This window comes from Nelumbo lutea, chromosome 1, assembly GCF_056320005.1.
Source record: "Nelumbo lutea isolate HS-2025 chromosome 1, American lotus-T2T, whole genome shotgun sequence".
NCBI classification, from domain to species: domain Eukaryota; kingdom Viridiplantae; phylum Streptophyta; class Magnoliopsida; order Proteales; family Nelumbonaceae; genus Nelumbo; species Nelumbo lutea.
The window spans coordinates 11033919-11046892 of NC_142684.1; the positions used below are offsets into that span (position 1 = coordinate 11033919).

The following is a 12974-nucleotide window of genomic DNA, read 5'->3' on the forward strand; positions in this document are numbered from 1 at the left end:
TATAAACACTTCAAATACTCATGGAGAGTGTTGAGTCCCTTCCAGAACCCACTGAGCAAGTGGAGCAGGCCACCACCCATCAGCCATTCACAAGGAGACAGAGAGGACAGGCGACAGAGCCCCAGAATTAGTTACACTCAGAGTTGGTTACTCTGCCGCCAGAGGATATTCCATCCATGTTATCTGCCAGAGTTAGTTACCCAGAAATCAGAGGATATTCCCTCTGATATTACATCTGTAGGCCAGCTATATAAGGCCATCATCATATAATGAAAGCAATGAATGATTCTCCTTTAATTTTCTTCTCTCTGAGTCCAGTTTATTCCTTCCTTCCCTTCTCCTTTTTTCTCTCCATCTTCTGTTTCAGGAGGTCAAGCCCCTTCGAAGAGGCTTCCGAGGTGAGCAGAAACTCACCAAGTTGGTATCAGAGCCAAGTCGCAGACCAGCTATGCCGCAGACAAGATCCTCTACCATGGAAGATAGAGTCGACCAACTTGAGATTGGGTTCCACCAGGTACTGAACGAACTCAGGGATCTCAAGGTGGTCATCTCTAACCTCGCCTCTCAACAACAGTCCGGCGAGACCAGTCATCCAGCAGGGGCTGACGCCTCTGCTTCCGGTAGCCAAGGAACTGGGTATTACCCCGCCAGAAAGGTCACTAAAATCAATTTCCCCAACTATTCCAGTGGAGATCCCATTCCTTGGATTTTCAGAGCAAAGAGATTCTTCGAGTAACATGAAACCCCTGCACACCAGTGCGTCGCCATCGCCTCCATTCACCTAGAAGGAGACGCTATTCTCTGGCTCTAGTGGTATCGACAAACCCATCCTCAGGTAACTTGGGCGGAGTTCACGGAAGCTCTGTGCATCCATTTTGGGCCGATGGCGTTAGTGGATTACGACAAACTCCTCACTCGACTAAAACAGACTGGGACGGTAGCAGACTACCAGCTCGAGTTCGAAAGAATGGCGACCAGGGTACATGGATGGCCGGAGAAGGCCTTGGTAGGGTGTTTTGTGGGAGGTCTCAGAGAAGACATCCGCCTGGAAGTGAAGCTCTTCGACCAACGACAGTCATGGCAGCAGTGGGTATGGCTCGCCTGCAAGAAGAGAAGATTGATAGTATGCGCAGAACCAGCAAGCTATCCTACCCAAATGTGAGGGTTCCCCAGCGGGCCAAACAGCAACCCATGAAACAAGTTGGGGATTCTCAGAAGCCCATTTTGCCCAGGCCCATTGTGCCCTTCAAACACCTCTCGTGGGCTGAGATGCAGGCCCGACGCGAGAAGGGCCTCTGTTACAATTGTGATAAGTTTGGACCGGGCCATAAGTGCAGAGTCCAGCGAGTGTTTCTCCTTCAGACATAGGAAGAACCGGAGGGGACCACCCTAGAACACATAGAAGACTGTGAACTGATCTCAGATGAACCTGAACCTGTTGGAGCCGAGATCTCCTTACACGCCCTCATGAGCCTCAACCCTCTTCAGTCCATGCGAGTAGAAGGAAGGTTGGTGGGCCGATCTTTGATGATCTTGATTGACAGTGGCTGTACCCTGAATTTCATCACTTGCCGATTAGCAAGGCAACTAGGTATGACTATACAACCCACTCCACTCTTTTCGATCTAGGTGGCTAATAAAAGTCAGATGTTATGTGATGGTGTGTGCAAGAAGGAAAAGTTCCTTATACGAGGCCACAATTTCGTGGTAGATCTCCACCCATTGGATTTCTCAGAGGCTGTTATTATTCTGGGAATTCATTGGTTACGTGGCCTAGGGCCTGCACTTTGTGATTGGGCCAAAATGACAATGGACTTTTATCACGATGGTCAGACTTGCCATCTACAAGGGGTGCGGCCTCCTAGTCCCCAAGGTGATACTATAGCTTCCATGTTACGGGCCTCCAAGGATACTGGACAGCCCTTATTTATGCACTTAGGCATGCAGCCCAAAGTTCCAACTTTAAACAATCAAGGCTGTGACCAACCCACGGAAACCCAACACGAGGCACTACGATCGATACTCGATCAGTTTGGTGATGTGTTCAAGGAACCAAGCCAATTACCTCCACCCCGGGCCCAAGACCATCAGATACCCCTCTTACCAGATTCTAAACCGACCAATGTGAGGCCATATAGATACCCCTATTTCCATAAGCTAGAAATTGAGAAGGCGGTAAGAGAGCTAATGAACAAGGGGATATACAGACCAGCACCAGCCCATTTTCATCCCCTTTACTCCTAGTAAAAAAGAAGGATGGTAGTTAGCGGTTTTGTATAGATTACCGGGCCCTGAATCAGATTACAGTGAAGGACAAGTTCCCAATACCCCTCATTGATGAACTGCCGGACGAGTTAGGAGAAGCACAGGTGTTCTCCAAACTTGACTGCGATCCTGGTATCATCAGATCCGGGTTCACCAGGCCGACATCCACAAGACAGCCTTCAGAACCCACGATGGCCATTATGAGTTTCTGGTTATGCCGTTTGGACTCACCAACACCCCCTCCACCTTCCAGGCCCTCATGAATGACATTTTCAGGCCATTCTTAAGGCAATTTATCTTAGTATTCTTCAATGACATTCTGGTTTACAGCAACAATTGGGACACCCATTAGGAACATCTGAAACTTACCCTCACCACTCTAAGGGAGCTTCAGTTACATGCCAAAATGACCAAGTGTTCTTTTGGAAAAAAATAGATACAATACTTAGGCCATGTGGTTGCAGCAAGGCGGGTCATGGCAAACCCAGAAAAGATAGATGCCATCCAAAAATGGCCCAAGCCCACCACTGTAAAGGCTCTTAGGGGTTTCCTTGGGCTTACCGGGTACTATAGGCGCTTCATTAAGGGGTATGGGCTCATGGTTGCCCCTCTAACGCGTATGTTGAAGGATTCTTTCAGCTGGTCTGATGAGGCCCAACGGGCCTTTGAAGACTTGAAGACAACAGTTTCGAGCCCTCCAGTCCTCACTCTTCCGGACTTCACCCAGCCCTTTGAGATAGAGTGTGATGCCTCAGGTGCAGGGGTAGGGGCCGTCCTGATGCAGAAGGGACAGCGCATTGCTTACTTCAGCAAGGCCCTATTAGCCGCTCACCAGAACCAGTCCACTTATGTCAAGGAGATGATGGCAGTGGTAATGGCAGTCCAGAAATGGCATACATACCTATTGGGACGACAATTTATCATAAGATCAGATCAACGAAGTCTGAAGTATATAGTAGAACAAAGAGTGCACACCCCGGAGCAGCAAAAGTGGCTTAGTAAACTGATGGGCTTCGACTACCAAATAGAGTATAAACCCGGGCCCGCCAACAGGGTAGTTGATGCCTTATCACGGGTAGAGGAGCTGACCCAACTAACCTACTCTCAGCCCAGTTTTCCCTTGTTTGAAGCTATATGGCAAGAGGCAAGGTCTGACCCGCAGCTGCAGGACATTGAGGAAAAATGGAGGCAGGACCCTTCCCAGATTGCAGGTTACCAAATTGTAGGACCATACCTCTTCTTTAAGGGCAGGTTTGTGATTGCTCCAAATTACAGCCACAAAACTGAACTATTGAAGTTGTTTCATGATTCCACATTGGGGGGACATTCAGGAGTGCTAAGGACTCTAAAGAGGCTCAGCAGCCACTACCATTGGGTAGGAATGCACAAGGACGTGTTACACTATGTATCCGAATGCCAAAACTGTCAACAGTAGAAATACTCACAGTCACATGCGGGCCTTCTACAACCCCTTAAGATTCCAGAGCAAGTATGGAAAGACCTCTCCATGGACTTCATCACCGGACTTCCCCGTTCTTTAGGGAATGAGGTTATCATGGTAGTAGTTGATCGTCTCACCAAGTATAGCCATTTCTCTGCCCTGCCTCACCCTTACACCGCAGCAACGGTGGCTGACATCTTCATACGGGATGTCGCAAAATTGCATGGGACACCAAGATCCATTGTCTCGGACCGTGACCCTGCCTTCCTGAGTTCATTCTGGAAGGAATACTCCCAATTGCAAGGAACCCAACTGCACCCATCCACAAGTTACCACCCCCAGATGGATGGACAGACTGAAGTTCTTAATCGGTGCTTAGAAGCCTACCTGAGATGCTTCATAGAGGAGAAGCCCAAACAGTGGGCCCACTGGCTTCCATGGGCAGAATACTAGTACAACACGACTTAGCAATTAGCGGCAAGAATGACACCCTTCAAGGCTCTATATGGCAGAGAACATCCTCCCATATTACCTTATGAATTTGGGTCGGCTAAGGTGGTAGAAGTAGAGACTCGCCTACTGGCAAGAGACGAGATCCTTAGACTGCTCAAGGCCAATTTGACTAAACCCCAGCAACAGATGAAGGTCTACTATGACTCTTACCACCGCCCACTAGAGTTTCAGGTAGGTGATTTTGTCTACCTTAAGCTCCAACCTTACCGCCAGGTCTCAGTGGTGAGGCGGGCTGGGCACAAGCTAGCTCCCAGATACTATGGGCCCTATAAGGTGCTGGAGAGAGTGGGCCTTGTTGCTTACAGATTGGACCTCCCTGCTACCTCGAAGCTTCACCTGGTGTTTCACATCTCACTTCTCAGGAAAGCTGTGGGGAATCATACCCCTACCTCATCCAACTTACCCCAATTTACAGAGGAAGGGGACATTTACACGGAGCCTATCAAGATTGTGGATTTCCAATGGGTTCGGCGAGGAGGGCAGGTTGTGCCAGAAGACAAGGTTGAATGGGCCGGACTGCCTCCAGAAGATGCCACTTGGGAACCTTATCTAAGGCTGAATGAGAGGTTTCCCAACCTAGACCTTGAGGGCAAGGTCAGTGCTAAGAGGGGAGGAACTGTTGAGACCCTTCTAGAACCCACTGGGCAAGTGGAGCAGGCCACCACCCATCAGCCATTCACAAGGAGACAGAGAGAACAGGTGACAAAGCCCTAGAATTAGTTACACTCAGAGTTGGTTACTCTGCTGCCAGAGGATATTCCATCCATGTTATCTGCCAGAGTTAGTTACCCAGAAATCAGAGGATATTCCCTCTGATATTACACCTGTAGGGCAGCTATATAAGGCCATCATCATATAATGAAAGCAATGAATGATTCTCCTTTAATTTTCTTCTCCCTGAGTCCAGTTTATTCCTTCCTTCCCTTCTCCATTTTTCTCTCCATCTTCTGTTTCAGGAGGTCAAGCCCCTTCAAAGAGGCTTCCGAGGTGAGCGGAAACTCACTAGAGAGCCATTGAAACTTCTTCCCAACCTTGACTCCTGCCTTCTGAGGAACACAGCATTGGTTTTCCCCCATTTCCAAACAACTCAATCAACACTGAAAAACTTCCTTTCATGTTTTCCTTTCTCTCCACAACATACTTCCTCTCCCCTTCCGATGTAAATCTTTTCCAATCAACACCCCTTCTAGAATGAACAAATGGCCTCATCAGCCTCTTCCTAAAGGAAAGTTTTTCTTCCTATCTTCAATCCCCATCCTTAATGGATTTATAAAGCTGAACTTTGATGGGAGTATTGCAAAGAACCCAGGTCCTCAAGTATTGGTGGTGTTTTCAGGAATGAGGAGGATAGCATTGTTGGTCTATTTTCAGGGCCAATGGGTGAAGGGGATTCATTAAGGGCTGAGATATTGGCTATGATAGAAGGAGTGCAAAGACCAAAGGATATGAACATCAGTAAATTGATTATAGAAGGAGATTCAAAGTTGGTGTTGGGATGGTTGCAAAAGGAAGAAGCTGGACTATGGAATTATAACAACGAAACAAGGATTAAAATTTTGTCACATATCAGGGGCCCCCCGATACGCCCGTACACAAGGTGTTTTGGGGTCCCACCTATTTCAGGGGGTAGATGGGCCTTTAACCAACTCCCCTGAACAAGTTTCAAAGAAAAACTTAAAAAAAAAAAGAAGAGCAAGCCAAGATACAGCCCGATAAGCCCCTACCAGCGTATCGGGCTGTATCGATATTTTGAACCTTGCAATGAAAGGAAGAAATTTAAATGGTTGACATAAGGCATGGATGTGAGAATTAGTTTTGTTAAAAGGCCTTTTTTGGTGCTTGTCTCCTAATTTGTGCATTCTTTGCAAGGCTAATGGTGAAAGCTCCTACCATTTATTAATTTCTTGCCCTATTGCTTCTGATATTTGGGACTGATTTCTTTCTCCATTTGGTTGCAGCTGGAACCCACCACCAGATATTCAAAGCTTGTTTAATTCCTCTTTCTTAGATGGCCAAAGAAAAGGGGACGGAGTATGTAGAGGTGTATGCAGGCTGCCATATGCTGGACTTTATGGGAGGAAAGGAATCCCAGGACATTCTCTGAAAGTGAAAGGAATAAAGAAGGTATTATTGAAGTAATAACAGTTACGGTGGTGCATTGGTTGAAATCAATGGACCTGTTTGATAATGTCTCTATGGGGATGTTGCCGAACAGCTGGATGGAGGTGGCAAACTCTGCTCCTGCTCGTTCATCTATGTGTCCTGTGTGGTCACCACCAGGCTTCGGTGTTATATAGTTAAATTTTGGTGGAAGCAATGAGGGCATTCCAGGTCCTTCAAGTGTAGGAGGTGTCTTCAGAAGATGAGAATGGGAAGGTGATTGCAATGCATTCAGATCCCACTGGGGATGGGGACTCTCTTAGAGCTGAGGTTTATGCTGTACTAGAGGGTATAAGGAAGACAAAGGAACTGAATATACAAAAGCTTGTTGTTGAAGGCAACTCTAAGCTGGTATTAAGCTGGCTACAAAAGGATAATGAACTGTGGAAATTTGCTAATGAGAGAAGGGAAATTAAATGGCTAACTAGGGGGCTGGAAATCCAGTTTCAGTGAGTGAAGAAAACGGCAAATGCTTTTGCAGATACTTTGGCAAAGCAGTGGGTGGGAAGGGATCAAATGTTCATGGCTGTATTGTAAGTTTTTATATTGTTCTTTGGGGGAGAGTTAAGTCGACCTCTCTCTGCAGTGCTGTAATTAATTTTTAATTAATATGATGTCAATTTGTTACTGATCAAATAAAAGCTAATGGTTTTGTTGATATTTTGGCAAAACAAGGGTTGGGAAGAAATCAATTGTTTTGTGCGCAATTGTAACTATTCTATTAATTTTGGGGGAGAGTTAAGAGTTTTTATCTCTCCTCCATTGTAATTTATTTATTATGTTTTAATTTAATCTGAAGTTATTGATCCAAAAAAAAAAAATCTTCGTCCTCCATGAGCTTGTTCATAGCTTCAGAATAACCAAACTTGGCCATCATATTTCTCTCAATCTAACCATTAGAAAACCCAAGTTAACTTCACTTTTCTAAATTTTTTGGCCAATGTACTTCAGTAATAAGGGGCATTGCTTGGTCTAATGGTAAAATCTCAAGTCAACAAGTGTAAGAACGTAGGTTTGATTCAGATAGCAGCCACTTAGTGCAAAAAAGAAATGCCCATGGTTAGGTTTGTATCGAGTCCACCCCTCCCAAGACCCCAAATAGCTTTGAACCAACATCAGGTATTATACTATTATACTAGTATAGATATAAGTTGATGTGTTAAATAAATAATAGTTAAAAAGCAGTCAAGTCGAGATTCTTTCATCCTCTAGTAGGAACAGTATGGGAAAAAGAATGGAAATTCTTATCTTTTTTAGTACCTTATTGAAACGGCACAAACTAAGAAGCAACTCTTCCAGCTTATTAATAAACATCATTCTCAAATTTTCTGGCACAGCACCACCTTCAGGACCTAGATAAAGGAGGAAAACATTGTTTTAACAGCAGAAGAAAATGCATAAGGAAAACATTGTTTTAGCAAATGAAGAAAATGCATGTGCATAGCCAAGTCAAGAGAGGCCATCTTCTGCTCCACTGAAAGCATGATAAGTGGCAAAAAAGGGAGATCAATACAATAATTCATGCATCCTATAACCACTGCCTTAAAAACTAGACCAACCCATATTTCAAACCATTTGGACCAGTGACAAGACCTTTTATCATTTTGGTTTGGGATTTGAGATGAGATGACATAAAAAAGAGTGCTGAACCACACAGAATTTTATAAAATTTTAACCAGATGTGTCAGGTCATTCTATACTCAGGGATCAATGTAACAAAATGAGAAAAAAAAAGATATTTTTGTTATTTTTCCCTCTTAATATCTCTCTTTTTTTCATTTATTTTCAGAAATGAAGTAGAATGTATGAGAATTATCTTTACTAGTTCTCATGTGGTCGGCTGGACTAGATACACATGAGAAGCCCTAGATAGGCTCTGATACCATGTAGAAGATCAAGACTGTAATCAGTCTTGAATCCTAAAAGGTTTTAGGTTTGTAAAACAGAAGAGAAGATGAGAGAAAAGGAGAGAATAGAAGAGAAGCAAGAGAACACAAGTTGCTGAAAGGAGGGACAGATTCTAACTCTTCTGCCGCCACCACTTCAACTTAATATTTATATGTTATGCTAGTTACAGGAAAGGACACATCTGCCCTTGGTGTTTACATCATAACACTTAACAATATGAAACTGAAAAGTAAATAACAACTAGAATAACAGAAAAACATAACAAATAGACTAGGTACATTCTACCCTATGGACAGAGTGGCCCCACAGCTGTGGGGCCCACATCAGTTTCTCTACAAAAATGTTCTCCTTTAAGAAACAAAGGAATCAGGGAAATAGATGACTAACAGAGAGGGGAAAGGTTGAAGGAGTGATAAAGGGACAATGTGCAAGACACCACAGCCTCTCCATCACTGATCCATTGACTGACACACACTGAGAGACAGAGTGAAGGACCAATCAGCAATCTGTTAGCCTGCAGACCCTGCACATGTAAATGCATGCATGCACGTATACATGCATGAAACCCTCCTCTCCAATGCATACACACAGGCTGCATAGAGAGTGGACTCAGATCAGATATACCTAGATCCGAATCTAGTTCTATTTTCAGATTTAAATGGGAAATGGATATTATATATCAGGAATAAATTAAAATAAAAAGAATGACCAGAATAATTACAATATTAATAAAATAGACTAGGAATAGCTTTGATATTATATTTATGATTAAAATGACTTAAAAATAGCTAGTATGAAAATTAAACCTATGACCCTTGGGGGAACTTCAACATACAAAATCAAATCAACATTTTTTTTTATAAGTAAAATCCACATTTACTACCAATGAGAAATAAGCATTACAAGTGAAGAAATAGTTGGTTAGCCAGGAGTCTGGGGTTCCATACCCACACTCAAGCTGTAGTGTGTGTGGTTTCATACCCACACCTAATTGTTTCTAATTTCTTTTATTAGAAGTTTCTAAATTCTTTTAAGTTGGGTCGGCTGGTCTTATTGTTTAAAATTTTTGTTTATTTCCTATTCTTGTAAGAAACCTAAAGCTATAAATAAAGAAGTGTATGGGGCGGCAGATCATTAACTACTGAATCACTTCTTTCTTTTCTCCTCTCTCTCTCTCTCTCTCTCTCTCTCTCTCTCTCTTCTTCTTCTCTTAGAACCCGGATTACTGCTCTAATACAGTAAACAGTTCTTCTTCTTCTTCTTTCAAATTGGTATCAGAGCCTTCAATCAAGGGTTTCTCATGTGGATTTAATTCATCCAACCACATGAGAACTGTTTAGGGATGAAAGTTCAGAAAGATACTTACTTCGGCTGATTCTTGGAGGTTGCAAGAAGGCTTTAGCAGCTGTCCTAAGATTGGAGAGAGCTTCTTGTAATCAGGAAGAATCGGGTAGGAATTGAGTGATCAAGATCAATTCTTGGTCAAGATTGGAGGTGCCGATCAGCTTTTTCTTGGTTCTTTGATTAAGATTCAAGGTGCTGACAGTAATCGATTGATCAAGTTTGAAGACTGAAGGTAGCAATCAGTTTTCTGGGCATTTTTTTTCATAAAGTAAGTACCTTTTTCTTGAGATTGATACTCAAAAGGACTTTGTTATTCATTCAGAGAGGTACAGATAGAAAATCTCAGGACTGATATCAATCCCGAGACAGTAGTTGACTGTTATCTAACTGCAAAATCATTGTCCTAGGTCGGCTGTTATCAGCCTTGGAATACAGTTTTTCTTGTCACGGTAGTTTAAAGCCTCTTCTTAACTTAGAATGGAGTACAAGAACCAAGGGTAAGGTGCTCTAAGGACTGGTGGTTCAGCTAACATGACTGAAAACACCTTTCATATTACAACTATTAAGTTTGAGGGATCAAACTACTTGGAATGGGCCCAATCAGCCATGATGGCTATTAGGGGTAGAGGAAAATTGAACTTTTTGCCAGGGGATGTAAAGGAACCCTCCAAGGAGGACCCTACATATGCTAGGTGGGTCCAAGAGAATTTTATGGTGATGACATGGTTGTGCAACTCTATGCAGCCACACATCAGCCGAAACTACTTATGGGCCAAAAACAGCTAAGGAAATATGGGATGTTATGAAGGAAACCTACTCTCAGCCCCTTAATGTTGCTAGGGCTTATGAGCTAAAATGTGAGGTTAAAAATCTGAGGCAAGGAGCGAAGCAGGTCTTTGTTTACTTTTCAACCTTAAAATCCCTGTGGCATGAAATTGACCATCTTGAAACAATTGAGTGGGAGAGTCGGAAAGATGCACAAACATATAGAAAGCAGATTGAAACTAACAGAGCTTTTGAGTTCCTAACTGGTCTGAATTCTGAATATGATATTGTGAGATAGCAGTTGTTGACAAGAGATAGTGTGATTTTATCACAAGCCTATTCCCTAGTGCATAGTGAATAAACTAGGAGAAAGGTTATGTTGCAACAATAACCCTCTAAATGAGCCTTGGCAGCAGTTAGACCTAAATCTAGGGGGGATAAGGAGAAGAAGGAAGCTAAGAAGGACTTAGTATGTGAACACTGCAAGAAACCTAAACATACTAAGGACACCTGTTGAAAGTTGCACCCTCATCTAGTTCCAACAAAGCTCAAAAATAAGAAAGGGAATGCCAATATGGTTGTCAATACTGATAGTACAGCTTCATTAGGCACAAGAGGCACTCCTCTAGATACCCTAGTTGCAGTCCGAGCTGCTCTAACTCAGCTAGAAAATGAATTTAGTAATTCAGCTCAGCCTACATCAGCTCAACAGCCTACTTCAGCCCTTGCTCATACAGGTACAAGAGCTACTGCTTGCGATGCTTCTGTCCCAGGTAAAACTAGACCTTCCTGGGTAATAGATTCAGGTGCTTCAGATCATATGACCAGCATATCTACTCTATTTAGCACCTATTGTTTATCCTCTGGGAGAGACAAGTTTCTATTGATGATGGCTCTCTTGTACCAATTTCTGGCAAGGGAGACATCAGATTATCAGATACCATCACCCTATCCTCAGTTTTGCATGTTCCCAAGTAGAGTGCTAACTTACTTTCAGTTAGTAGTATTACTAAAAGTCAAAACTATTCGGTAACATTTTTTCTTGATCAGTGTATTTTTCAGGATCTGGAAACGAAGAAGGTGATTGGTATTGGTTGTGAAATGAACAGAGTCTACCTGTTGGAACATTCACAGGGGGAGCAGAGTGAAGTAGGGAAATTGTTTGTTTCTCAGTCTTGTAGTAAGATTATGCTTTGGCACAACCTCTTAGGTCATTTATCTTTTGGGTCTTTAAAGAGTCTTTTTCCAAACTTGTTTGGGTCAGTAGAAGTGTCTGGGTTAAAATGTGAAAGTTGTGAACTTGCAAAACATAGTAGATCATCTTATCCTTTAAGTAATAAAAGAAGCAACCTTCCTCTTGAGATTGTGCATACCGATGCTTGGGGGCCCTACCATACTCCCACCATGGGGGGGTGCAGATATTTCTTATTATTTGTTGATGAATATACCCGGTTTTCATGGGTCTATCTTATGCACTCTCGAGATGAGGTCCCCTCTCTGACCCAAGTTTTCCATCAGATGATCCTAACTCAATTTGAAACCAAGATCAAGATTCTTAGATCTGATAATGCCAAGGAATACTTTGCAAAACCTTTGGCATCCTATCTCCTTGATCATGGGATCATTCATCAGAGCACCTATCCTCACACAAAACAGGGTTGCTGAGAAAAAAAATAGGCAAATTTTAGAGGTAGCCAAAAGCATCATGCTCAACTCCAATGTTCCCATATGCTTCTAGGGAGATGCAAACCATACAGCCATATACCTCATTAACAGGGTTCCTTCACGGGTCCTAAACATGCAAACCCCGTTCAGTCTTCTTTATCCAGATAAGGACCTATTCACTATTCCACTCAAAACTTTTGGGTGTACTTGTTTTGTTCAAATCCTTTGACCTCATCGCTCCAAGTTTGATCTCAAAGCCACTAAGTGTATTTTCCTTGGGTATGCACAAAATCAAAAGGGATATTGCTATTATGAGCTAGTTTCAGGGAAGCGCTTTGTGTTCATGGATGTAACCTTCTTTGAGGATATGCCCTATTATCACAAGGCTTCTCCTCAGGAGGAGAATAGTGAGGAAGGGATTTCAGTTTCAGCTCCAAGAGTTCCTTTACCTATCCCGGTTACTGAGGGAGGGAGTTGCGAAGAAGGATGTCAAAAAATGCAGGGAGTTGAGAGTGTATCACAAAAAGTGGTGGAGGCAGGTTGATTCCCGTACTCAACAGCAATCTAGGCCAATTCCAACATCTTCTACAGCTCTAGATCCAGACACTACTACTACTCCCACTGTTGATCCCACCGTTACAGATGTTCAACCTTCACCGACAGATGACATTGATCTTCCAATTGCTATTCATAAAGGGAAGCGTCGTTGCACCTCATCCACTGCCCATTGCATCTCCAAGTTCCTTTCATATAATTGTCTCTCAAAATCCTACAGATCTTACTTGGCATCTATTTCTGCTATTCCTATACCCATAAAAGTGCAAGAAGCTCTTTTGATACCTGAATGGAAGGAAGCAATACAAGTAGAGATGGATACAAATGGGTGTTTACTGTGAAATATAATGTTGATGGT

At 43.0% G+C, this 12974-nt stretch overlaps 1 protein-coding gene across 7 annotated transcripts in view; it reads right to left on the reverse strand.

Annotated features, from left to right (window-relative positions):
- ITPK4 (inositol 1,3,4-trisphosphate 5/6-kinase 4) overlaps window positions 1-12974 on the reverse strand; it is a 75798-nt gene that overhangs the window by 43105 nt on the left and 19719 nt on the right. For all 7 annotated transcript variants that reach the window (XM_088964057.1, XM_088964061.1, XM_088964059.1 and 4 more), the window contains one exon: window positions 7640-7731. In XM_088964057.1, coding sequence (XP_088820183.1) covers window positions 7640-7731 — 92 coding nt within the window. The remainder of the gene's footprint in view (window positions 1-7639; window positions 7732-12974) is intronic.